The sequence below is a fragment of the Symphodus melops genome (assembly GCF_947650265.1).
Source record: "Symphodus melops genome assembly, chromosome: 15".
In the NCBI taxonomy this organism is placed as follows: Eukaryota; Metazoa; Chordata; class Actinopteri; order Labriformes; family Labridae; genus Symphodus; species Symphodus melops.
In genome coordinates, this window is record NC_136705.1 from 4797830 (window position 1) to 4823949 (window position 26120).

The 26120-nt window shown below is 41.0% G+C and overlaps 1 protein-coding gene and 1 long non-coding RNA gene across 3 annotated transcripts; one reads left to right on the forward strand and one right to left on the reverse strand.

Annotated features, from left to right (window-relative positions):
• Nucleotides 1-512: 512 nt before the first annotated feature.
• On the reverse strand, nt 513-25874 carry dlk2 (delta-like 2 homolog). Of its 2 annotated transcripts, none has more exons than XM_079362018.1 (6): nt 25774-25874; nt 13385-13484; nt 4946-5003; nt 4363-4493; nt 3583-3727; nt 513-3397 (listed from the first exon to the last, which is right to left on the reverse strand). In XM_079362018.1, the coding sequence occupies exons 2-6, from the start codon at nt 13467-13469 to the stop codon at nt 2599-2601; spliced, it is 1218 nt and encodes a 405-aa protein (XP_079218144.1). In that variant the 5' UTR covers nt 13470-13484; nt 25774-25874; the 3' UTR covers nt 513-2598. The 2 variants fall into 2 exon arrangements, with proteins under 2 accessions (XP_079218144.1, XP_079218145.1); XM_079362019.1 differs by lacking the exon at nt 25774-25874 and adding an exon at nt 17929-18100.
• Nucleotides 5259-22489, forward strand: LOC306835466. Its single transcript, XR_013780646.1, has 3 exons — nt 5259-5706; nt 21772-21920; nt 22160-22489. It is a non-coding gene; the product is annotated as an uncharacterized lncRNA (long non-coding RNA).
• Nucleotides 25875-26120: the final 246 nt, after the last annotated feature.

Here is a 26120-nt window from a genome sequence, read left to right on the forward strand (position 1 = left end):
GGTGGGCCAGAGTTTGGTCATGGTTTGGCAGTTTGATGAGCTGACTGTCGACCCTGAGAATGAGTTCTGAATGAAGATTGAGACGCTGCAGCTTAGGGAAAAGAACGCTGCAGAGAAAAGAGAAGTAACACCTTCAGTACATTCAGAACACAGTCTGAGAATGAAACAAGGTCGTCATGTATTTGTGAGACTATGATTAGAAGATCCACGAATCATTTCTATACATTTTGAAAATAAATCCCAATTAAAGTGCCATTACATGGATAGCTTTTGGCAAGCAATTAAGTCGATTTTTCTTTGATTTACTTCCAAAATAAAGTCCTCAGATTTTATTTTCCTGAATGTTAAATTTTTTATCAAAGCAATGTGATCATGGATGACTTTTTCTGTTACAGAAAAAGCATCTTACAAATGTTCATTTTAAAATTCACGAGGATATTTAGGAAAAAGTCACCACTGCAGGTGTTCCCACTGAAGCTCTGGATGTTTCTCTGAATGTGAACGCTTTTCTTTCTTCCATACCTCCTGTTTTATGGCGCTGTGTGACAAGTCTGCTGTTAGTTCACGGAAACACACGCTGACAGGATTCAGAGCTTGTCATTCACAACTTTATTGCACACAATTTTTAATAAAAACCTCTGACTCTCAGCACAGAATAACACACTCATACACAACTGATAAATTACGGCAATAAATTAGCTTTAAAGCTGCAAGGAGACACGGGGTTTCTGTTTTATCAACACAGTCAAGAACACAGAGGAATTCACCCACATATGAGACACGGTATAAAAACATGTTTGCTCTGAGCTCATGTGACAGGATTTTCATATAAAAGTTGATATCTGGGTATTGAAGTAAATATTTACCAATCATGTTATGTTAAATAATTATGATATGTTGAATAAAAACAGTGAGATAAAAGGAAAATACATTTTTAATATCACACAGTAAGTCACTATTTTACACATCTCTTCTTATTTTTTCTGACCATGAGCTTTCTGACTTTTCCTGGAGAACGAACAAAACACCACCAGAGACAAACTTTGTCTTTCCTCAGATCAACATTGAACTTCCTCCTGATAAATAATCTGTGTTTACTACGGAACAGCAAACACCTCTTAGATCAAATTTAGTTGAAAGGATCTTCAGGAAGTTTTCAACATTCACAGTAATACTCTTTTTCTCTTCCTGCTTTAGAGTTTCAAAAGTTAACATCTACACAAATCTTTTTTGCTGTTCTATTAAAAGGAAACTCAACCAACTTAGCTTAGTGTGAAGAGTGAAACAAGGGGAAACGGCTTTTTGGCTTGAATCAAAGTGAACAAAATCCATCTTTGAGAATCTTTTAAGATTTCCAGTTACTACTTTAGACCTGTTTTTATTTTTTTTTATATATAACTCAAAACTCAAAGGCATTCTTGACTCTGAATCACTGAACTATGACAATAATAGGACTGACAATAAACTCACCAATAGATACCATTTTGACTTTTGTAATTCTAAATGAATACGTAGTGTCTAAAGTTGAGGGGTGGCTGTGGCTCAGTGGTAGAGTGTGTCATCTCTTCATCAGAAGTTATTACTGATGGGCACTTTATGTATCAGCCTCTGCTTACAGTGTGTGAAAGTGGTGTTAATGCGCATATAGTCAAAAGCACTTTACTAAGTCTAAGTCCATTTACCATCCACTGAGCAAGGTTGATAAAAAACTAACTAACTTATTTAATTTCACCTCTTATATTATTTGCAAATTATGTCCTGAACATTTTTAAGTCGTTATGAACCAAAAAATTAACACATCACTCTTCTTTGCCATGGAATATGTAAAAGAGGGCTGATCTTTTCCTTTGACTCCTACCCTTCTCCTACAATTTCAGACATTCAAAATTACTTTATAGAAATAAACAAATTTGTCGGTGATGGTCTTATTTGTTTTTGTAGCCCATACAGAGTCGTCAGGATTATTATCAATTATTATTATTATTGTCTGTTTCATAGCCAGCTAAAAGCTCCTCACAGGAGCTTTAAGTCACACGAGAAGTCTGTATATTGTTTTGTCCCTCTCATCCTGTTTTTCAGATTAAAAATCTGATCTGTGTTCATTCATAACATCAGACCTGGGTAAATGACTTTTTTTTTACCCCTCTGCAGGTGTTTCTCTGGGTTAGCAGGTGATAAGGACAAGTCCTACATATGTATGAAACATAAAATATAGCCTGAAGTGCACTAAGAAGATTCTGTTTGAAGTCCAAAAAATGTCCTGTGGTGTGTGAAGTGATCTCTCTGACCTCTGTAGACCACTGCTCATCTCTACGGCAGGCTACATGCACCCTCATCAGATATACAACTGTACATGCTGGGGTTCATTCTGGGTGATGCAGGCACCACATAACGTCACATGTATTCAGAACAAATCTAAATACACATGTAACGGTGTCACAGTTCATTAGCATATCAGGTTCACACTGAGTTCAGTTCAGACCTGAAACTGAAGCAGGTTCCTCTGTCCTTTGACTCTGCAGTGCTGTGTGAGAGAGCATAGTCTCTCTCTCTCTGTTTCTCTCTCTGTTTGTTCCACAGGTCTTACACCCGCTCAGTCTAAACGACTTCAGTGTTCAGTTTCTTCTTCTCCTGCTCTGATACATTCAGGAAGCTAATCTGACATTCATGCTCATCCTGTCCTGTTTGCCGGCACCTTGTCTTTCCTCCCTGTTGTGACGGTGAGGATGTTGATGATGATAGTGTCAGAGACTGGCAGAGGCCGTGAGTACAATCCCTGCAGTGACCCTGCAGTACCAGGGTGGCAGTCAGCACCACCACCCCAAGTGTCATCCCGGCCAGCACCAGCACTATGATGAGCTGCACCTCCGACAGGCCAGCAGTGCCACGCTCGCTCACTGTCACCTTAAGCAGCCTGTCGCCTTGAGGACTGCTGTCATTACTGTTGGTGGTGCTGCTCCTCTGGTTTCTCCCCCCAGTGGTCAGCTGAGGTATGACCCAACCTCCCCCTCCTTCCCAGCCCACCGTAGTCCAGCCAGGCTCTTGGCCGCTGTGGCTTATCAGCACAGTTTCACAGGTAGTGCCAGTGTAGCCCGGCTTGCAAATGCAATGGAAGCCTCCGGCAAGATCCAAGCAGCGCCCGTCATTGAGGCATGGCTGGCTGGCACAATCATCCAGGTTGACTGTGCAAAAGCGTCCAGTGAGTCCAGCCGGGCAGAGGCATGAGAAGCGATTAACACCATCCAGGCAAGTTGCGCCGCTGGCACATGGCCTCATGAGACAGTCATCCACGTCGGTCTCACAGCGCTCTCCTGTGAAGCCGGCCAAACAGCGACACGTTAACTTCTCCGCAAAGCCATCTGCATCCTCACACAGACCGCCATTTTTACACGGAGACCTGGAGACAAGAGAGAAAACACACATTACTTAAAGACTTGGAGTGCAGCTTGCAGGCTGGTTTTGAATTTGAACAGTTCTGCAAGTATGTTAGTATAAGACAAAGTAAATGTGATGAAAAGTCAAACAGCTGTTGATATATTTGAGACTGGACAAAGCCATGACGAAGAAGAAAACCTGGCAGACCTCCTCTGATGGCAGGGTCCGGTCTTCAGGTGACAGTTTCTGCCATGGAAACCTTCAGGACACAGACAGGTGTATTCCCCGCTGTCCTCCATCGTACAGGTGGCTCCATTCTGACAGGGCTGCTGCTGTGAGCACACGAACAGGTCTGAAACATGACACAAGACCGGAAAAATGTCACAAGAACTGACACATTAACCTACACCAGAAACAATGAGCTACAGTTATCACTCCTATTAGTTTTAATTCACACACAGAAATTTGAGGCGTGATGGGATGATCTATCTTAAACCCCCCCCCGTCGGAGCATATAGGTGGATGCTGGGCTAGTGGTGGGGCTGAGCCAGAGTGCAGTTACTGCTGCAGGTTAGAGGTGGCAGTGAAGGGAGCAGAGGGAGAGACCAGAAATCTTGCAGCTTAAATAGACTGCTAATTGGATGGAGGTGTTGTCAGGTAAAGGCATGTCAAGTGAGAAATCAGTGCAGCTCATGTTGACTGCCTGAACGAGCTCACTGGTGTCGCATCATTTGATTGTTACATACAGTATAGCAACCCATCACCTTTGGATGATGTTTCATACGCTGACATGTCATGAGTTTAGTTTAACAACATATCTCAAACTATAATTCTGATTATGAAGGGCTAAAAATGTGCTTGCTTTCATCCGGAACAAATCAAAGTATTTAAAGCTAAGGTACTGCTCATTTCTTGAAATATAGGACAACAGAAGGACTTCCACTGGTGTTTTTTAATTCAAACATGGAAATAAAGGACGTCTTGTACCTTTGTCACAGAAGCGCCCCCCCCAGCCTGGCTCACAGCTGCACTGCCATGGTTGCTGGCAGGAACCGTGCAGACAGCCAGGCATTGGCATGCAGCGGTCACAGCGCTGACCGTCCCACCCAGGGTCACATCTGCAAACGGACCATAGTTAGTTACACATCTGACTAAATGCAGATTGACAACAACAGATGGAATTTTAGTTTCGATGTGATGTGATTGTTCAGTTTGATGTGACCTTTTAACACCTGTACAACATGAACAAGCAGCCGAGCAGGGCTGTTTCAGGCCTGTTCACCTGTGGAGCATCAAAGCAACACCTGAGGGTGCTTAAACAAGAGGAAATGTGATCCATCCTGAACCAAATGACACCAACTTTACAGAGTAACACAAATCTTCATGCTGCCTGAAGTAGAAAAGCCCCCGCCCCAAACTCACACACACACACACACACACACACACACACACACACACACACACACACACACACACACACACACACACACACACACACACACACACACACACACACACACACACACACACACACACAGCCACTTGTTTAACAGAATTATGGACTCCTCACCTGCAGACTCCTGCCTCGTCACAGCGGCTGTTGGTCACGTTACAGCTGCAGTCACTTCCTGCAGAGAACAAGACATCAGGTCAGAGACAGGAAGAATATGTTTCTTGACACTGCTCCTTTTAGGTGTTTGTCTATACCAAAGAAATATTTACTCCATGGATAAATATAGAAGGCCAAACAAAGATACAACTTCTTGTGTATTTGTTTGGCCTGTCAAAAAGGCTCCTGCCCAAACATATCTACTAGGCTCTGTCCATTATAGTCATACACTGTGAAATCCAACAATGACTATCGTGTTCGATGTTAACCATGATGTCATTCGCTGGTTTGTGTTTTGTGTTAGACTCTGCCTTGTGTTGAGTTCTGGTATTAGTGACATGAGCAGCCTCCTCTTAATGCAGGTTTTTTAGAGACAATTCTACAATTTACTTTGCAGGTGCTTTTATCAAAAGCAACAAACATCAGACAGTAAGTACATCACAAGTAGGGATCTAGAAGCGTTTTCTTGACTGTTTTTGTCGCTGTTTTGTTAACCAACTGCAGGGTTTTAAATTTGACGTGTGCAGTGACTGAAAGCCAGTGGAGGGAGAAGCAAAGTGGACTGATGAGCTCTTTTTTAAGACCAGTCACGCTGCGTCGTTTTGGATCATCTGCAGGGGTTTGATAGTGCATGTCGGACTCTCTGCCAATAGGGAGTTCCAGTAGTCAATGCATCAAATCACAATCACCTGCACCAGGAGCGGTGCAGCATGCTCTGACAGGTAAGGTCTGATCTTCCTAATGTTCTGTCATGATTTGGTTTGGTTTGGTCTTGTTTTAGTTTTCATGTTTCCCTCAGTGTTCTGTTTGTTTCCCTTGTGTGTTTTAATATTTCATAGTCTTGTGTTTACGTTAGTCTTAAGTGTGTTTCCCTGCTGCCTGTTTGTTTATTTCCTGTTTTGTGTTTTAAGTCTAGTCTTTGGTATTTCCTGTTTTATTTTGTATATCTGGTTTTGGTGGTGTCAGTGTTGGGTTTTACTTTGTACTTGTCCTCAGTGTTCTGGTCTTGTGTTCTTTGTTCCTTGAGTTTCCCGCCTGTGTGATTACCCTGATTGTCCTCACCTGTCTCGTTAGTCTCACCTGTGTCCAATTAACCCTGTCTGTCTAGTCTCCGTGTTTTTCCTCAGTCCCTTGTCGGTTTGTGGTCTCTGGTAGTCAGTTTGTCTTTTGTAGTGGTTTGTCTCCCTGCTCCCGTGGATTACTTTGTTTTGTGTCTTGTGTCTTGTGGTTTTTGGAATTTGTTTTTTAATAAGTTTTGTTCTGTATTTTTCTGATTTAGTGTGTCTTTTGTTCTGTGCTCCTAGTTGGCTGTTGCCCTGTGTTCTGTGCTCACTGGATTTACTTTGTTTTTCTTCTTGTGGATTTTTGTGGATGGTTTGGATTTAGTTTTGGTGTTTTTACTTAACGCATGTTTTTGTTTTTTCTGCACATGGGTCATCCTCTCTGTGTTTCTACCTCAAATCGTGACATGTTCTACTGGGCAAAATTGGCATGACCAGGTAATCAATCATGACACCAACGATTTGGGCAGACCTTGTGGGCATGAGTTTGATTGTACCAAGCTGGATATTGAACTGTGGTTGAATTGAGGAACTGGTTGGTGACGTTAGCAGAAGGCTTTTGGAAACAACCATTTGCATTATTGGTGCTTTAGTGGAGCTTCAAATATATACGTTGTGTTGTTTTCTTTGGATTTTTCAGAACTGTCCTTCACATAGAATTAAGTCAATAGGACTACTTTTTTTTTGTAAAATATAATCTGTTCTCACTTTGGAAATAAAAGTGATGAATACATTTGGCTTCACACAGTACCTGTATTTCAGAGTCCAATAAGTGTGCTCTTGACTGAACAAAGTCTTTTTCATCATGTCTGCTCTGTCCCAAAAATGTTCAGCTTCTTTTCCTCATTAATTTCTTCATGAGGTGACGGGGTTGGGGACACCAAAGCTTATGCACTGATCAGTGTTAAAAGGGAAGAGATTGAATAAAGACTGACTATGGTTCAGATAACAAACTGTTGAACATGCTGGGATTTCAACCAGTAACCCTCCATGTGTTCAAAGTCTGTGTTTTTAAGTCAGCTGTTACAATTTGAGTGTCCTCGGTCTCTGGTGAGACATTAGTAGTCGATAGTTTGACCTCTTGCCCCTGGTGCTGGGTGAGCCACGTGTCGGGTGTTACAGTGCGTCTGTCATGGAGACAGCTGGATAAACAGGAAGTGAACAACCTGCTGCTGTAAAATATGTATAAATGTCAAGTTGAAAACATGTTCTACTGATAGAGCTTTCAGATCCGTTGGTCCATTGTTCAGAGCTGGAAAAAAAGTTGGCCCGTCAAGCAGCAAGCATATTTCTTTTTTTTTTTTTTTAAATATAATTTATGCACTGCAAAGCATGAACTGTTTTCATTTAACAGAAAAAAACCATGAATACAAAATAATAACAACTTGAACCTCTCAGAAAATTAATCGGACAAGTATTCCGCATAAAGCTGAGATAAAATAATTCATGTTCAATGAAGACCAGGCTGATAATGTGTTTTGGCTGTTTTTTATTACTAACCATCCACAGATTTTTCCAGAAGATGCTACAATCAGTTATGTTGTGGATGATCCTAACAGGCGTTGGATGGATAAAGAAGGAAAAGGAAATTGTGATCAGATGGTGTTGCTACTCTCTGGATAATTTACAAATACTGTTGTGATCCTGTGAGTTTTTCATAATCAAATCTAGAGAGTGTGTTTAAGACTTTCATGTTTGACTAAATCCCTGCAGAACTGACGATAAGGCCATCATTCTTTGCTGGATTGTTTGTCTACAACAAGTCCTTAAAGTTACTATTTAGCTTAGGTGATGTTAGCGCGCTAACAGGCTAACCTCAGATGTTGCAAATGTTGAAATTATGAAAGCACTGTTAGCATATGAGCATTACGATGTCAGCTTGTTTCTCAAAGCCTTTCTTGTTTTAGCACAGCTGTCAATATGAATTCAGACTAAAGCTGTAAAGATTTAAATTCAGTGAATATCCACCTTAGTGTTTCTTATCAGGTGTTTCCAGGTATGAGGAAGTACAACTGTATGTCATAAAAATTTGATGAAGTCCTTGCCCTACAGCACTTGTGCAAGCCAAACCCCTGGAGAAATAATGACTTTTTCAATGAAGTCATTCACTGAGAATTAATCTGAGAAGCTTTCTGATTTTTCTTGTTCTCTGGAGGATCAAACTCTGCTTGAACTTCACCATACCAGTAAAGTTATTAGTATGAATATTTTGTCTCTGTGTATATAGACCACCAGCCGTGAACTCTAACCTCTCAGCTCCGAGCGCAGGTGAAGCTGCGGGTGGCTCGAGTGTCTGCTGGAATTTGAGGGGATTGTTTTCAAAGGAGGTTCTGACGGAGAGACAACAGGCCTGTCCTCAGAGCTTTGGCAGCTTCAGGACAGAGCTCCGGCAGCTCAAGCACGGCACTCCGTCCTGAAGCTGCTACGAACGCCGGGAACGTCAACCAGGTCACACTTAGTGGGAGAACAGCCGGGGGGTGCTAAGTGTTATCTGAGAGAAGTCAGACAACAGCAAGTGGAGGGTTAATCTGACAGCTGGGGAGGCTTGGATTAACAGGGAACAATGAACAGCTGAGGCCCAGTGGATCCTCTGAACTCAGTGTGTTCAGTGAGGATCCACATTCATCCAGGCCTTACTCAACGATGAAGATTTACTGCCTCCTCTTTATCTGAAAATGTTGATCAGTCTTTAGAGATGCTTGAAATAAACAATACTGAGTTTGTTAATAATACTGGAGCAGTTCTGAAGGACAACAAGGACCACCAGAAAACCCAGGGACCACAAGGGTTTAACATAGCAATCAATGGCCACATGCGCCACCAGGGCCATGCAGGGTTCAAACTGGTATTATACCTGAGGACCAGGTTGAAAAAAAATTAGGCTTTACTTTAAAACAATAACTAACTAAAACTTTATTGTGTTTACAAATAACTAAAATAGAGAGATTTCAGTTATGGATTTGATCATGCAGGGGTAAAATTGTACAACATATACATTTTCTGGCCCTGTTCAGTCTCGACCCTGACAAGTATCACATTTTAAAATTCAAAACTAAAAACTGTGCATTGAAAATGAATTTAAATGAAACTGAAATGTACAAAACTAAAAATGTCTTTACTACACTGCACCAAACATTCATGCTGGGAGGTAATTCCCAAATCACCAGAGGTCTAAGTAATACTAATGTTGTGCAAATAGGGCCTAAGACAAAAGGTCTCTGGAAGACATCAACAGTCTTAAATGATACCAAAATCCCCAGAGATACAACAGACCCTCCCAGAATAATGACTGTCACAACAATCCTTAGAGATACTAGTAACCTAAAGTTTAACTGACCCCAGAGTTACTACAGGGGAGGGGGGACAGCGGGTGTGTATTGTAACCAATGTCTTGTGTCCTGCCTGTCTGTATACTGCTACTGGATGCCCTGAATTTCCCTCGGGATCAATAAAGTATCTATCTATCTATCTACAGTTCACAGAAATACCAAAGTCTGCAGACATAATATAGTCCCCAAAAATATAGTCCTCAGTATTAGTACTGTATAAATGTAAGTACTGAATACCCAAATAGTGACAAGAGAAACTCTGGCTGCCGCCCCAGGCTTATAGGAGCAGAGAAGTAGGGAAGAGGAAGTGAAAAAGGAGTGACAGGGCTCCAGAGAAATCTGCTGAAACTTGATTTTTGTGTAAACGCATCAAAGAAGAGAAGAGAAGGAGATGACTGACGGGAGAACGACACCAGCTGAAAGAATCTGAATGTGCAGAAAACTGATCTGGGGTCTGTTTCTGTCTTATAGCAAGAGGTTCAAGAACAGTTTCTCCGTCTCTGCTGCTAGCCTCAATAATGTCCCTGCCCTCCCGTTCCCCCCCCCCACATAACACAGACTCTCATCCAGCTCCACGGTCAGATAGCATTACAGTAATGTGAAAGCTGAAATTATTTTATGCGTTACATTAATGCTCAAAAGACTTTGAGTTTAACTGCACCTTTTGTGCATTTTGTGTTTGTACATTTTTATATTCTATTATATTTATTTTTAATTATTTCTTAAATTTGTTTTGTTTCAGTTTTTTATATTTTTGCTTTATATCCTTTGTTAACTATCTTGCACCTAAAAAGGATGTAAAGGATCTGGATATTTCATCTGATACATCTGGATCTCACTCAAACTTGCTTTAAGAAGTCAGGTTTTTTTGGGCATGTGGAGACTGTACAGGTCAAGAGTGTAACTGAAACTGAGTGTGTGTGTGTGTGTGTGTGTGTGTGTGTGTGTGTGTGTGTGTGTGTGTGTGTGTGTGTGTGTGTGTGTGTGTGTGTGTGTGTGTGTGTGTGTGTGTGTGTGTGTGTGTGTGTGTGTGTGTGTGTGTGTGTGTGTGTGTGTGTGTGTGTGTGTGTGTGTGTGTGTGTGTGTGTGTGTGTGTGTGTGTGTGTGTGTGTGTGTGTGTGTGTGTGTGTGTGTGTGTGTGTGTGTGTGGGTGGGTGGGTGGGTGGGTGGGTGGGTGTGTAGGTGTACGTATGTGTGTGAAGGATAATTTTAACTTGTGCTGCAGCTTTAAAGATGATGATTGCTTTTCTAATTTAAGTCACCCCACCGGCTACTCTGCTGCTCTCTGATTGGCCTGTTCACTGGCAGCACATGTTTCGCTCATTAAGCGTCCAATCAGAGCCACACCAGGAGGAAAGCCGTGGCTCTAACAAAGGTCATTGTTGTGCAGGTGGTTGGTGCGTCTCCATGATTACAGAGGGAAACAGGAGCTGCTGTGAAATAACCTGATCCTGATCCTCCTGCTTACATGGGTGGTAGTGTTCAGCATCATCAACTTATATATGTAACTCGTAAATAACACAAGATAAACACATATATGACCTCACCAGAGGTGGAAGTAGTTCTCTGATCTTGTACTGCCTTTGTTTTAAGAAATGAAACAGACGAAATGAATACTGACGCCCCCATACGACCTACAAAAGAGATTATATGAAGAAAGTGATTATTTCTACATATATAAAGTCGACTTCTGAGTAATTGATCTTGTTGCTGAAGATTTTGTTTATTTTTACAAGAGACACAGAGGCTTAGGAAATAATTTCAGTCTGTTATATAATCAGCTTCAATCTCCTTATAGGAGCTTTATTCCAGTAATGCAGCATGATGAACATGATATCAATGGAATATTAATATGATACAAGGTGTTCATCACTTTAAGATGGCAGCTGGTAAAGATGGGGCTCATTTAAAAAACGATTTCATAATACTGGGTGGTTCATTCTGTTGTAACGCTGATGATGTTTCTTTGATGAATTTAACCTGTAAAGGAGTTTGTAGTTTGTATAGGATTGTAGAGAAGTAAGAGTCAGGGGCGTATTCAGGGATTATGGAGGCTGATGAAATCTGACTCATATGCCGCCACCAAAATTTGAATCAATGATTGGCTATGACCTTTTCAGAGGCAGGATTTATATTAAAATTAATTATTTGGGCTGTGATGCAACAAACAGTCTAACAGATTTATTTGGATTTCACTGCGGTCCATCTCCACGTTTACAGTAAATGTTAAAGTCCTTTTAGAGTGTAATATGCATCAGCAGGATCTGTAAGGAGCTCTGCCGTCGTTACATACTCTCAGGTTGGAAGGGGTAATATTAGTGGGCCAGAATGTGGACTCATATGGTGTGTTTGGAAAAACAGCAGGGTGCTCCACATACACACACACACAGCGATGTTTCCCCCTTCTGGATCCCCCAATCCTGTCTACCCTCTATGACGCCTTTTTAAAATAAATATGATAAGTAGAGTGTGTGTGTGTGTGTGAGAGAGAGAGGGAGAGAGGGAGAGAGAGAGAGAGGGAGAGAGTTTTTAAATGTGACTTTATGAATGGAAGCTGCTCTGTTCACTATTTTTCTTGTTTAGGCAGAGATGAATTTATGAAATAAAAAACTAAGCTGAATCATTTTCACATCTCTCGAATGAAATCAAAAGAAATGAGGGGTGAAGGGTTTCGGACTCAAAGACAATGGTATAAGTCTGTCAGAATTTCTCACACATGGTCTTGTTCACACATTTAGATATGATTATCTCCATTAAAATGTCTGAAGTGTCTTGAGATCTACAGTTAAGTTTAGGTAAATGATGAGGAGTATGTACTGACAGAGTGTGTACAGAGTTTAATATATCAAAAGTGATTACTTTAAAGGCTGTTCTGCTGACTGGTCCTCTGAGGAGAGACAGGGAAGAGAGGGGGGTTATTGGGGGTGAGGGATATGTCATCTGAAGCTGACAGGAGGCAGAAGAGGATCCCCCCCCCCCCACACACACACAACTTTTAACAGTCAGTCAAGCTCTGAACTCAGAGATCAGCAGCCTGTGGAGTAAGTTAAATATTCAGCCATGACACCAGAGTCTGTTCCCCTTCGTCACCCTGACCCAAAGAGAGACACCCAGGGGTTGTCCTGCTGATCTGGCAGCCTTACACAGTCTGTCAGTCTGTCTTGACAAACTGAAAAAAATCCTTTTAAATCCTTGTGTGTGTGTGTGTGTGTGTGTGTGTGTGTGTGTGTGTGTGTGTGTGTGTGTGTGTGTGTGTGTGTGTGTGTGTGTGTGTGTGTGTGTGTGTGTGTGTGTGTGTGTGTGTGTGTGTGTGTGTGTGTGTGTGTGTGTGTGTGTGTGTGTGTGTGTGTGTGTGTGTGTGTGTGTGTGTGTGTGTGTGTGTGTGTGTGTGTGTGTGTGTGTGTGTGTGTGTGTGTGTGTGTGTGTGTGTGTGTGTGTGTGTGCGCGTGCGCGCACACCAGAACCATACTCTACTTTATTGTACAAATTCTTGATTCCAGTCTCTCTTTAACCTTGACCACTGTGTGTAAACATTGTTTGTTATGCTGCTAGCTAATAAAGTCTCAGCTGAGAAGGGCATCAGGCCACAGGTAAGCAGACTTTCTTTCTTTATTACTACTATTGCTGAGCACCCAGCCTTGGCGTACTCATGTGCTATCGACTGAAGACTTGCACTGGGCTTTACACTGTGACCTCTGGAGACACTTTGCACTACATTCAAAGCATAAATGGAGACCTTCTGAACCCGGAAACACTTGAATACAACTCCAATGGAGAATCATTGGTGGAAACTTTAAAAGAAGCTGCCTTATGGATGTCTTAACACTTGCAACATTACAGGACTGTGAGGATGAACTACCAAAATCTGATTCTAGCAACCAGATGAATGAAGGAGCTCTGATTTATATAAACTGAATGTCCTGGTGATATTTAAACACTGACTACAGCAAAGTCTGAACCACTGCAGATGGTTACCTGAGGTTTGGTCGTATATGACCCCGTGACCTTACCTTGACCTGTGCAGGGTGGGACGAGAAGGGCGGTGAGGCAGCAGCTCAGTAGCAACAGGACGGCTGCAGCTCGGGCTGAGGACATGTCGGCAAGGACAAACTGAAACAGAAGAAACAGAAGTGTTGGTCTCTGACCTGGAGTCAGTTTGTCAGCAGAGGATAAACACATGGAGGCTCCTGAAAGGTGACACGGACACGTCTACAGCAGATCAAAGGTCTGAACCAGCTGAGAAAGAGACATGAATCCAAGCTGCTCCTGGATCAGCTGTTAACTCGTAGGCTGTGCTGTGTTCACACCACACTCTCTAATCCAACTCAGTGTTTGCATTTTAAAATGCAAAAAACAAAGGCAACAAGTGTCTACAACAACATCAAAGCTGACAATATTTCATATTATTGTCTTAATCTCTCCTTTAAAAAAATTCTAAATTAGGATTGAAAAGCATAATTTGTCCCAACGATAGGTCAATAGAGGTCAGTTCATGTTATATTGAAAATGAAAAGAGTGAGTCCTCTGGAGAGCAGGAAGAGGATCAGGAGAGAATTATCAGAAGAATTTTGTTGAAAAGTTCAAATGATGAACGCTCCTCTGGATGTATGAATAAAAATGTTAATTATGATACAAACAGTTTACAGAGTGATGACGAAAGTGATATCAGCTGACTCTGTAGACCTCCTTCAGCTTTCACAGCTTTACTGAGCCAATCAGCTCATTGTGAGTTTTGCATGGTTCTTGTTTATTCTTGCTTTCAGAATAAACTCTTGCACTCAGATACACACCTGCAGTGATCCCACTGCTGCAGGAACAACAAGAGAGGCTCGATGCACATTTAAGCACAACATACAGAGCTCCAATGCCATTGATCATTTAAATATCCAGATATACTGACAGGAAGGATCAGTCAGAATCTAATGTTAACAAATTTGTTTTCAAGCTAGAACGGTTCAAAATGGTTTTTAGTTTTTCTGCTTAAATGCCTGATGAGATGCTGCAGTGACATCACTGCACACGTTGAAACATTTATAATAAATAAATAAATCGGCACGGAAAGCTTTCACTGCTTCAAATCATTTATAATCATTTAATGATATCTGTTCTAACAATATTACACCTTTTAAGTTTTATACAGTTGACACGACGACTCACAGAAAATGTTTAAGAAACACTGAACAAGATTAAATAAATGTGGCAAAGCAAAGAACTGAAGATAACCTTGGATCAGACTCAACTTTAAAGACTTGGACTGGACTTGGATTGGATTTCAGTAATGGGAACTTGACTCAGACGTGACTTGGTGAATCGGACTTGAGCAACAGGCTTGACTTCTCGTCTCCTTAAGGTTTGGCGACTCAACTACAATGCTGCCAAGCATGAAATGGACATAGCATAAACATCAGAGCGAAAACATGACAGACACATCGTTATTTTTTTTGTCATACTGGACCCTGCGTCCTAAACCCCCAACTCCCCCCGTCCTACAGGGAAAACTTCACGCTGTCAGGAATAACAATTATAGGCAACATTTGCAGCAATGCATGTGTGAAAACAGCTCACAATAAAGCCATTTTAACTTCCTGCTCAGCAGCAAACATCAGAAGGACTCGGTGAGAGATTCTTAGGTGAGATTTTTTCTGAGAAGTTGGCGGAGACAAAAGCCAGATTCTATTCACACATTTTGATAATCTGATTTCATCTTGCAGATCCCAGATCAGATCTTTGTCCCTCAGTGAACTCAGCCCACATCAGAGCTTTTTAAAGATCAAACACACTCATGTGAAACCTGACCAGCTGACACTAACTCCAACCTGTCAGTCCTTGAGGTTGAAGTTTCCCGATCCTCCTGTACCAGGAAGTCTGCATGTGCGTTCTCACAGCTTTGTAAAATAAACAGCATAATAACCTCATCTTAATTCTCTCCAAGTTTGACATAATGTCAGGATGATCACAGTGTGAAAAATGTCATTAAAGTGAAATTACCTGTTAGATGTGAAGCATTTTAGAGTTTACCAACTGAACGAATAACTTACACTAATTTTCATTGTTTTAAATTAAAGTTAAACTTGTCTGGTTTAGATCTACCTTTTCAGCAGCAGAAGAAGAGAAGACAGAGAGACATTTATTTCAGACTGCATTTACTTTTTCTGCTCCAACTTCAATTGGACAAATATTGCAATTGTTTCCACTTCCGTAGTGGCTTCAAATTTCAACACCAGATAGTCGCTTCATTCACAAGACTTTGATTTAAAATAACTTTTGAAAAAAGTCAGGAAATAAGTTATGCTTATGTCTGGTCTTTGTAACTGAGCAGTTTTACAAAAAGAAAAAAAAAAGAAAGTTGAAAATGTGCTATGGGTTCTCTGCTCACCTGAGATAATCTTGATAAAGAAAGCATTCTCATTGGTGGAACAACAAGTTTCATTTTACTGTCACTAATATTGCTGATTGACAGATTACCTTCCAGTAAAAAATGTAAGCAGAGATGTTCACTGCTGTCGTTTTGTCGAGGCTCTAATAGAAGTTACCAGGTAGCAACATAAACAAAGAGCATTGTGTAAAGTAGAAGGATTACACCATGAAGTTAGATCAACATACTCTGGGTGTCTTCCTGACGTGGCTTCACTAACAGAAGCCTATAAAAATTAATATGTAAAGGAAACACAAAGCCATAAGTAGGCACAAAGCTCATCTCTGTTCAGGGAGGATATAAGCAAAGCACAACAAATATCTTTCATTAATAGATATGTGTAAAAAAATATACAGAAAGATGTAGCATATTGTCTGTGTTTCTCCCTCCCCTCTTCCCGCGATCAGCTAACAGAGCTATGAAACCAAGAGATCTGATTGGCTAGTAAGCTGAGTTTCATTCAAGTCATTCTCGTATCCTGAACATAACCTGATAGGAAGCAGGTCAGATGTTCATCATCAGTTGTTCCCCGATAAGAAGTCAACCTCCTTTGTAGTTCTGAAATTCCAGTGTGTGTGTGTGTGTGTGTGTGTGTGTGTGTGTGTGTATGTGTGTGTGTATGTGTGTGTGTGTGTGTGTGTATGTGTGTGTGTATGTGTGTGTGTGTGTGTGTGTGTGTGTGTGTGTGTGTGTGTGTGTGTGTGTGTGTGTGTGTGTGTGTGTGTGTGTTGGTGTGTTGGAGCAGAGCCAGAGACTGTATTTCCCAGATCCTGTTCACTTCCTCTCGGTGATCTCAGCTGTTCATAATGGACTTATTAGAGTCAGTGCCAAGCAGCTGCTCTTCTTCTTCCTCTTCTGCTTCTTCTTCTCTCCTTTCTTTCTCTTTAGTCTCTTGTTTCCCCGCACATTTGTTTCACTTTTCTCCATCATTATCCTCTTCTTCTATCCATCAGATGTGGCGGATGTGATTCAGTGGTAAAGTCGGTCTTTTATATCTTTGTATCTTGTCTTTAATTTTCATTTTGCTAATCTGACAGTAAAGTAAAATCAACTCCAATCAAATCAAACTGTTGATTCCAAAAAGCTAAAGAGGAGAACATCTGGTTCCTCAGCTGCTCGATGATCCACTATACTCACCAGCGAGTCACTAAAGCTGTTTCGTGCGCTTCTAAAATTTCCAGAAAATGGGAAATCTTCCTGAGTTTCTTGTCAAATATATACCTCACAGCTGGAGAATATCCCTGACGGATGGTTGTAGAGGAGCTCAGGAGGCAGTATGGCTTTGAAAGAGCCACTCAGAAGTGCTGCAGCAACAGAGTCCCTCTGAGATGTTTGTCTCTATCCAAGTGTATTAACATATCAAAGAGCAGGGAAGACAAACTGGCAAACTGTAAACATTTTAAGTTTCATTTTGATATGGAGATCACACTAGAAGCCCATCACTTTATTCTCTCAAATATTACCTGAGGTGTTTTCACATGAGCCTACATTCAACTCATCTTCATGAGGGACATTTTCTCGGGGGCTGGCGGGAAAAAAATCTGGGTAAAGTCAGGGTGACTAATTTATGTCTTTGCTTTCACACATGCAGCTGGTCTGTAAACGTCAGGATTTTGTGCATGTGTTAAAGCACCGTGATGAAACGTCTACCCCCTGCTTAGCAGGTAGTGCACAGTGAAAACATTTTGACAGCCTTCAAATGAACCAGCACAAAAACACAACTACCTGAAACTCATAAGAAACTTACAATAAAGTCCCTGGCAGTAAAACATAGCTTCAGGTTCTGATGAGAATTTACCTCCAGAGACAACAACATACAGTATATTTCATACAGAGTTATAGTGACTGATGTTGGTTGACTCTCTGACACACGGAGCTCAGCTTTGTGTGTTTGGACTGTAAGAAGAAAGCCAGATAGAAAAGCAGCATTAACAGCAAACCTGACAGACGGTGAGTTTTCACTTCTTTTGGAGCAAAACTTCCATTGCTTTCAGTTTTTGTTCTTTGCTAAGGTAGGTTAAGCTAAACAGGTAGTTGAAAACCAAAGGTTTCCATGAATCCACAGATGCCTCAGAGCACCTGGACGTGCTGAGGCGAGGTGTTTAAATCATGTGATATCTTCCAGCTTCCTGTTCCTACCTGCTGCTTCCTGTTTTTATTTCCTCCTTCTTCTTTTGAGTTGATCTCTTCACATTTCCTCTTGGTCTCTCCTGTCAGATCTCTTCATGTTTTGTTGTTTTCCTGTTGGAGTTGGTCTCTTGTTCTTCCTCCTGCTCCAAGCTTTGGTCTGTTCAGCCTGTTACTGTAGCGACAGACCTTCAGGTTGCTCTGCCCACGCGCTCGACTGGCAGGCGGCGGGAAATAACGAGCAGGATCATTTTTCCAAAGATTACTGCTACGAACACAACCTTCGCAAAGACAGGAACTAACATGCCTGGAATACTTATTGTGTATCTGTGTGTGTGGATGTGTGTGTGTGTGTGTGTGTGTGTGCGCGTGTGTGTGTTTGAATTCTTTTCTCTCAGTGTGTTTGCTTGAGAAAGAAAAGAATGAGGGGAGTGTGTGCATTTGAGAATGGATAGCAACAGGTGGCCAATTTAATGCTTCAACATACAGCTCTCTCTCTCACACACACACACACACACACACACACACACACACACACACACACACACACACACACACACACACAGAGAAATGCATCAGATACTCTCCATGAGAGCAACAGTCAAAGGTTTATATAAAAAACAAAAAAACAACATTGTTCTACATTCTTGGGGGGGAAAAGCCAAGTACTGTTCTCAAATGTTTATACTAAACTTTAAATAGAGTAACTTAAAAATTTAGGCCTTCAACATATTACAGTGTAAAATCAGTATTTTTTTTTCTAAAGTAAATTATGTGAATACTGAATACACGATAAATGAAAACACCAGAGAGGTCTGTTGGAGGTTTTTTCTAACATCAAGGCGCATGCACTTGGACAAATAGACAAAAAAAGAGCATGAGCACCTGTTTCCCTTTGTAGAGAAAATGCCCATTCAAATAAATAACGTCCTGTTTTCACACAGGCTGGCACTCCAAACAGACTTATGTGGTTAAATAAGAATATCAGGTAGCACAGCACCCTCTCCTCAATCCTCTCCATGCTGAAGCACATCGACACACATCAGTGTGATAATGAGTTACTCTTTGACAGACACAGACATCAGGTAAGTATGATCATAACAAAGTCTGATCATAACTGCTGTACAGATTTAATATACTGTAGGAGGAAAGGAGCTTAAGGAAAAGGCTTCACAGGAAGAGTCTGTCTTTGAATTATTTAGCAGTTTAAAATGTGCCTGCCAACACCTCTCGTTAGCATTGATAAATGATGCTAATGTGAAGTCAAGAATGTGTGGAATATGTTGGTGGAGGTAATGTGTCCCTAAAAGTGGCCTAATTAAAGTATTAAATGAGTACAATAAACTAGTTAACATTTACTAACTTGTTCTCTGCCCTTGGGGCGGCAGTACCTCAGTCTGGAGGGACTTGGTTTGTGAACAGGAGGGTTGCTGATTGAAGTCATAGTGCGGACCAAATCTGGAAATTGGAAATTTTGGTCTGGAAATGTATTGGTAGCTGGAGAGCTGCCAGTTCACTACCCAGGTACTTTATGGCACATGTTATTCTATTAAACTAATTTGTCAAGCCAAGTACAAATTGTTCCATACATTTCCATAACACATCAGCATCTTTGATTCCATTTTCAGAATAATTCTGACCTCTGTTGAGTGGCGGTATGAGGTGAGTATGTAGCTGAGTTTCTGCAGATGAGATGTCAGATTATACGTATAGGCAGTTGTTGGATTGGTTTACATGTATCCATCGATGATCTATACAGCTTTTCACTTCGGGGTCACGGGGGGCTGGAGCTGATGCCAGCTGTCAATAAGCAGGAGGCAGAGTCCACCCTGCTGGTTGCCAGTAAATCAAAGGGCTGACACGTAGAGCCCGACAACCAGCCACACTCATATTCACACCTCCAGGCAATTTAGAGTCATTTAACTGGACTGTTTGAGGAAGCTGGAGAAAACCAAGCATGCATGGGGAGAACATACATACTTTACATAGAAAGGCAACTACTGCATCACCATGTAGCCCCACGGTTAACATGGGAGGAGACTTATTCAAATACAATGAGTTACTGAGCGCCTCTGTAGGCAGCCGAATAGCCGAGATAACTCACTGAAGCATTGCTGAATGTAAAAACAAGACAAACATTTTACCAATACAACTACAGCGCCTGCTAAGCCTATGATAAGAGGAACAGAGCATTTAACATAACAGATGTTCTATTGTTTAGCATATTATGAATCATACATTATTTAAAAGCAGTATTTCAAATGTTGGAGATGAGACAGAACACATTTTGAACCATCCAGTAAAGGATTAATTTAAATAATTTAAGATTAACGTCATTGTGGAAAAACCTGCAGATGATTTCACACATCATTCCTCTGAGAAATGTTCTGTCATCAAAAAGACTGAAAATAAATAACAGATGTGGCAAATAAAACTTCTTCTTCGAAAGTCTATTCATCCCCGAGGGGCAATTCATGCAGCAAGCGGTCGACCACGGGAGCAGCGACCCGCATGCACCCTGACAGAGCTGGGGGAGCAAATTCCAGGTTAACTGTCTTGCCCAAGGACACATTGGACATGTTGCTTGCAGGAGCTGGGGATCGAACCCTTGACCTTCTGGTTTGACTACGACTCTACCCACTGAGCCACAGCCGCTTGTACTGCTCCTCATTACAGCGCTGCTTGTGCACATGTTCCACATAAAGGAAGGTCTATTACATTATCCAAACAACCAAACAGTCAGATGTCTGTACTCATCTCTGCAGCAGTGATGTTTCACTTTGACAAGCTGCAGGGAAAAAATAAAATAAATTTAGGAAGGTAATCCTCCTCGATGAACGTCTGCGAGACAGGCTGAGGTTGCTGCAGAAAGTTGCTGTCTCTATTTCTTCCTACAAAAAGGAATATCAATCTTTTTTTATGTTATGCTCTGGGAGTCTGCTAAAGAGTCCCTTCGTTGCAGCAGATTGCACAGAGCAGGTGCTTTATTGCTGCACAAACACCCAATCCATGAATACAGACATGCAGTACAATAATCGTTCTATTTACTACGAGTTGATTGTATAACATCATTATTGTCATCACTGCTGCTGGAGATATCTCTGATCAATTTAAGCTTTTGTTTTTTATGTTTAAATAACATGTTGGTCATTCAGCATTTCCTTGAGTTACTGACTTACAGTGTTGGGCACATTGACAAAAAGTAGCTGAATTACTAACTGTGTTATTGATTTCATAACTTTTGCGTTACTTTTGCTTCTCTTCTCAAATTCATGTTTACATTATTTAGTGTAGCTGCGTGGCGGAAACTCACTCATTTCAAATAACGTTTTTAGTTTGCAGGTATTTGGCCAATTAGATCTCTGAAGGTAACAGACGTTACTTTGCCTTTCACACATCTGTCTATCAGTCTATAGTACAGCCAACACATATTTAACAACAGTAGTTGGCCCCCTTAATTTTTCCACACCAGCTCAACAGTGCAACGCTTTTAATTCTGCACTTTAGAAGACATGATCCTGCAAAGATGGAAAAAAACCCCACCTCTGACTATATGATGTATTTACTGTCTGCAGCAAGTTTCCAGTCTATTTTCATCTAAAGGAAGTGAAACCAGCAGCTTACGGGGGGGAGGAGATATATCGAAACACTGATGGAGGATTTTATATTTAAAGCAGGGATAGAAGGTAAACAGTTTAAAACATGTGGAGATGTCCCTGATCTTCAATGAAATACTGACGAGAGATTATTGGAAAATGTTGCATGAATATTAGCTTGAAGAGCTTTTTTTCTGGTAAGACTGAAGAATATGAGAAAGAAAATGTCTCTGTTGTTTGTGTGTCTCGACTTCTGCAGCTCTCGTCACTGACAGGTTGGACTCTAAAACCCCAGAAGGAACTAATCCACAAACAGGGACACTGACTCTGCCCCGCAGGTGGGGAGTGGATGGGGGACTGCTGCCATAGCAACAGGAGGAGATGGAGGAAGCTGGTAGCTATGGACAGGTGCAGGAGGAGGAATCTGATTTGGTGCAATGTTTCTGAAGGTTTCATCAGGCTGAAAAAAAAGAAAGGCTCAAACTGTCATCAGTGTTTGCTGTTTTCATCAGAGATTCTCATACTGTCAAACTTTAACTGGGGTCAAAAGTGAAAACCTCACATGTGCACAGTCAGCTCGGTTTTCCTCCATACTCTGTGTCCACATGTGTCTGAATGTATGTGCATGTGTCTGTGTGTCTTTCCAGGGATCAGTTTCAAGTTTAAACTGGGCTCAACTCTGGGACAGAGGACTCTTTCACTGGATTATCTGGATTTTACTGGATGACAGTCGGGATTAAAACACATTAAAGGCTCCAGAGTCGTCAGTGCTGATTGGGTGAACTGATGATTCTCTGCTGCAGAGTTAAAGTTGTTATCATTCAACTTTAGTACAGTGGTGAAGTTCTTTTCTGCCACAGTATGGTAAGAGTCTCTCCTCTAAATGTGTTTAATTACTTTTACTGAGGCATGTTTTTAACTGCAGACTTTCACTTCTAATGATTCTTATATAGCCACAATATGTGAGGTAAATAATCTAAGACTTAGAAGACTAGAAGATTTATTTTGAATTCATAGATTTTCTTCAGGGAATCAGACCATTTAGTTCATTTTGATTACTTCGACTCAACTCTTACATTACAGGTTGCTGAAGGGCAATTGGTTTTCCAGCAAGGCATTGAAAGGACATGGAAAACTACAAACGACAAAGTACATTATAAAAGGCTAATGGGGTCAAAGGTCATTGGCACTGAATATGACAGCCTTGGAGAAACAACAGAGATCCTTGAGTGATGCTCTGAGCAGCTTTTATTACTTACAGAATAAAGTGCTGAGTCAAAATAATGTCATGGTTTGGTTTTGTGTATGTATGATTCCTAGTGTGGTTTACTTTAGTCTTAAGTGTGTTTCCCTGTATCCTTGTGCTGTTGTGTTGAAACCTATGTTGTCTGTAAGCTTGTTTCCTGTCTTACTTGTGTTTTAAGGTTCTTAGTTTGGTGTTTAATGTTTCTTATTCTAGTCTTTAGTGTTTCCTGTCTTATTTTGTAATATGTGGTTTAGGTTGTGTTTTCGGTGTCAGATTTTACTTTGTCGTTGTCCTCAGAGTTCTGGTCTTGTGTTCTTTGATCTCTGTTTCCCTCCTGTCTTGATTGCCCTGATTGTCCTCACCTGTCTGATTAGTCTGCGCCTGATAACCCCATGTCTATTTAGTCTCTGTGTTTTCCCTCAGTCTCTTGTTGATTCATTGTCTCTGTCTTTTGTAGTTTTGTCATGTATGGTCTGAGTCTGTCGCGTCTGCTCCCTGGATTTACTTTGTTTTTCTCATCATGGATTTTGGATATTTTGGATTATTGTTTGAGTAAGTTTTTGTTTTGTTGTCCTGGTATTTTAGTTGAAATAAATCACTTCTTTTTTCTGCACATGGATCCTCCTCCCTGTTTTTCTACTTCTGATCGTGACACAAAATACAAACAGGTCACTAATATATATCACTGTTAAAAAAAAAGTCTCTTGTGCAACTTTTAACACAATTTTATACAAACCATAATATTAGCTTACATACTGTATGAAACTGCTGACAATGTTTTAAACACAAAGAGCAAAGTGGAACAACAAAGGTCAAATAAACAAACTGAAACAAGACAACAGCATCTCCATCATCAGCATCATTAGTAACTACCCAAGCAACATACTTTGACCTTGTGACGAGATCTCCTACTGCTAAACATTTGATTTCACAGTTAATACTTTCTCTATGGCAACCTCATCTCCTCATAAAGGACGCATAGATTAAGGACACAGGTGCAGAGATCTAGCTTCAATTAAAGGTCAAATATTATCCTGTGTTTAAATTCAGGGGCCACATTATTCGAAGGGCACCTTTTGAAGACAACCTCACAGCAGTGCGTCAAAGGTTCTTTACTCAAAGGCTCCTTCAGAAGCAGAAAACAAAATAGTGATATTTTTCTTGATCTATATGTTGGATGCATCCAGTGCATCCTTTATGGCCCACTATATCCCAAGATTCATTGTGTGCTAATTCAGATTACACGTTGGACTTTCACGCAACCAAACTCTTGGTGTTTAACTCAGTTGAAAAGCTAGCCATACAAATGTAGAAAAGAGGAAACGCATAGGTTAAGTTAAGGGAGGTTAGCGATGTGAACTAGTCCTAATGCAGCTTTTGAGGTTGCTAGGAGACAGCTAGTGACTCAAACAGGGCAGAGTTGTTTCATTTCAGCTCGCCCTGAGTGGTCTACACAGGCTACGGAAAGTGGGTCCTTATAGGCTCGGGCCTTTAAAGGATGAAACCCTCCAGATGACACACAGCTCACGCCTCTGTGGATGTACTTTGATTGAGACAGAGATTAAACGTGTAGGAGACGCAGGGTAGAGATTCTTCATTCTTATGTTAAAACACTGCTGTACGGTTACAAACATGTTTAGTGTCAAACACAGTAGGACATAAATGTCCCATCTTAGTTTGGAGTAGTTGTAGACACGTCTATGTTCATTCATTAATAAGGGTAAATAACCCAACACAAGGTGGATAGGTCAGAATAATTGCAAAGAAAAGGGACCTGACATCCTCAGAACTCTGTGTGTCACGATGTCCCAGAGCTTTTATTATGAAGGCCCGGTATTTATAGACTGAGTTTTACAGACCGCTGAAGCTGAATGAGGGTGTTTGATCCCGACAGAGCAAGTCAGCATGACTTTGTGTCAGGAGCAGCAAGCTCTGAAGGATTACAGAGAAATAAAGAAACCATGCTGGTGTCTACTTTCAGAAAATCAGAGCCATGACAAATGAAACACAGTGGTGCACAGATTTACTTGCAACCAGCGTTCATGTCGCACAAAGTCAAAAGTATAATTTAGTTTTTAAGTAAGATGGTCTTGTACTTTTTCTTCACTATCTCAAGAAGAAGAATATGGTCGTTTGTGACTTTTCATTCAAAATATATATTTCATTTTTGTTGATGAGACCAGTCATTTCTTCATATTGCCATGTGAGCTATTCTCATTTAATCTAGTCAGACAGTTTTATTTTAAAATGTTTATCTTGTGAAGTATTCCCCAAAGAGCTGTGATTTATTTATTTTTGAACAGAAGACCTCAGTGTGACACTAAGAGCCGTGCTATCGATTCCACAAACAAGACGACCAATGTTCATCATCCTAAAGCACAGCTATGTGAGGCAAAAGAGGACAGAGGTCAGCAGCTGGATTAATGCTCAGGAAGAAAAAAATGTGACGGATGAACTCGACTAAAATGGACCAAATAAAGTTCTGCCAGCCAAAGATTTCACACCCTGCAGTGCTGCAGGAAGGATTAAGTATAAGTATAAGTATAATCCTATTCATACACATTCTTATGCTGCCATCGAAGCAGCGGGAGCAACCCAGAGTTAAGCGTCTTGGACAAGGACACAATGGACATGTAGCTGCAGGAGCTGGGGATCGAACCCCCCACCTTCCTTTGGAGAGATAACTGACTCCAACAGTGAAGCACAGCCGCCCCAAAATGAAGAATCCAGGTTTTAAATATAACTTAAGTCAAAGCATAAACAGGAAGATGTAGTCTAAGTTTTAAATTTACAGAAACAAATCTACTTTAATAAATTCTATCACCAACTTATTATACCTTGAGCATGTGTGGCTGTAAAAGCTGTTGAGGTAGTTTGAGGTGGAAGTGGAGAGATCATTTTGATGATGGATTATTTAAAACCTGACACAATGTTTAAAAGTTACTGAAATGAATCTAACATTGAATTTTAATAAACTAAAGACTTGTAAAAAAAAAAAAAAAAAAGAGTTCTTACCTTGACCTCACAGCTTCTTGCTTACATGTGACAATCCTCATAAATATTTAGAAAAACACGCTCATCAACATAGAAACACACTCATACACTGACACACACTCCTTTCCTCTTCAAGTTACAAACAGTGTGTGTTTGTGTTTGAAGCTGCATACGAACAACAAGGAGAGCCTCCCCCCCCCATCTGTCCTCCACAAGTCTTCCCATTTAACACACTCCCTCTCTGCAGGGTCTGAGCCCCCTTCCCCCCACAGACACACTCTCAGAACACCCCCCTCCAACACACACACACACACGTATAAATATATATAAACTTGCAGTTTGAGTGGTGGGTCGTGTGTACAGTATAT

What these genes read in the sequence shown, in the direction of transcription:
- dlk2 (XM_079362018.1), bottom strand. Translation starts at nt 13,469, where the DNA reads ATGTCCTCAGCCCGAGCTGCAGCCGTCCTGTTGCTACTGAGCTGCTGC. An exon ending in CCCACCCTGCACAGGTCAAG is followed by an intron (nt 5,004 to 13,384) that starts GTAAGGTCACGG and finishes TGTTCTCTGCAG; the next exon opens with GAAGTGACTGCAGCTGTAAC. An exon ending in GGACCCTGCCATCAGAGGAG is followed by an intron (nt 3,398 to 3,582) that starts GTCTGCCAGGTT and finishes TCTTGTCTCCAG; the next exon opens with GTCTCCGTGTAAAAATGGCG.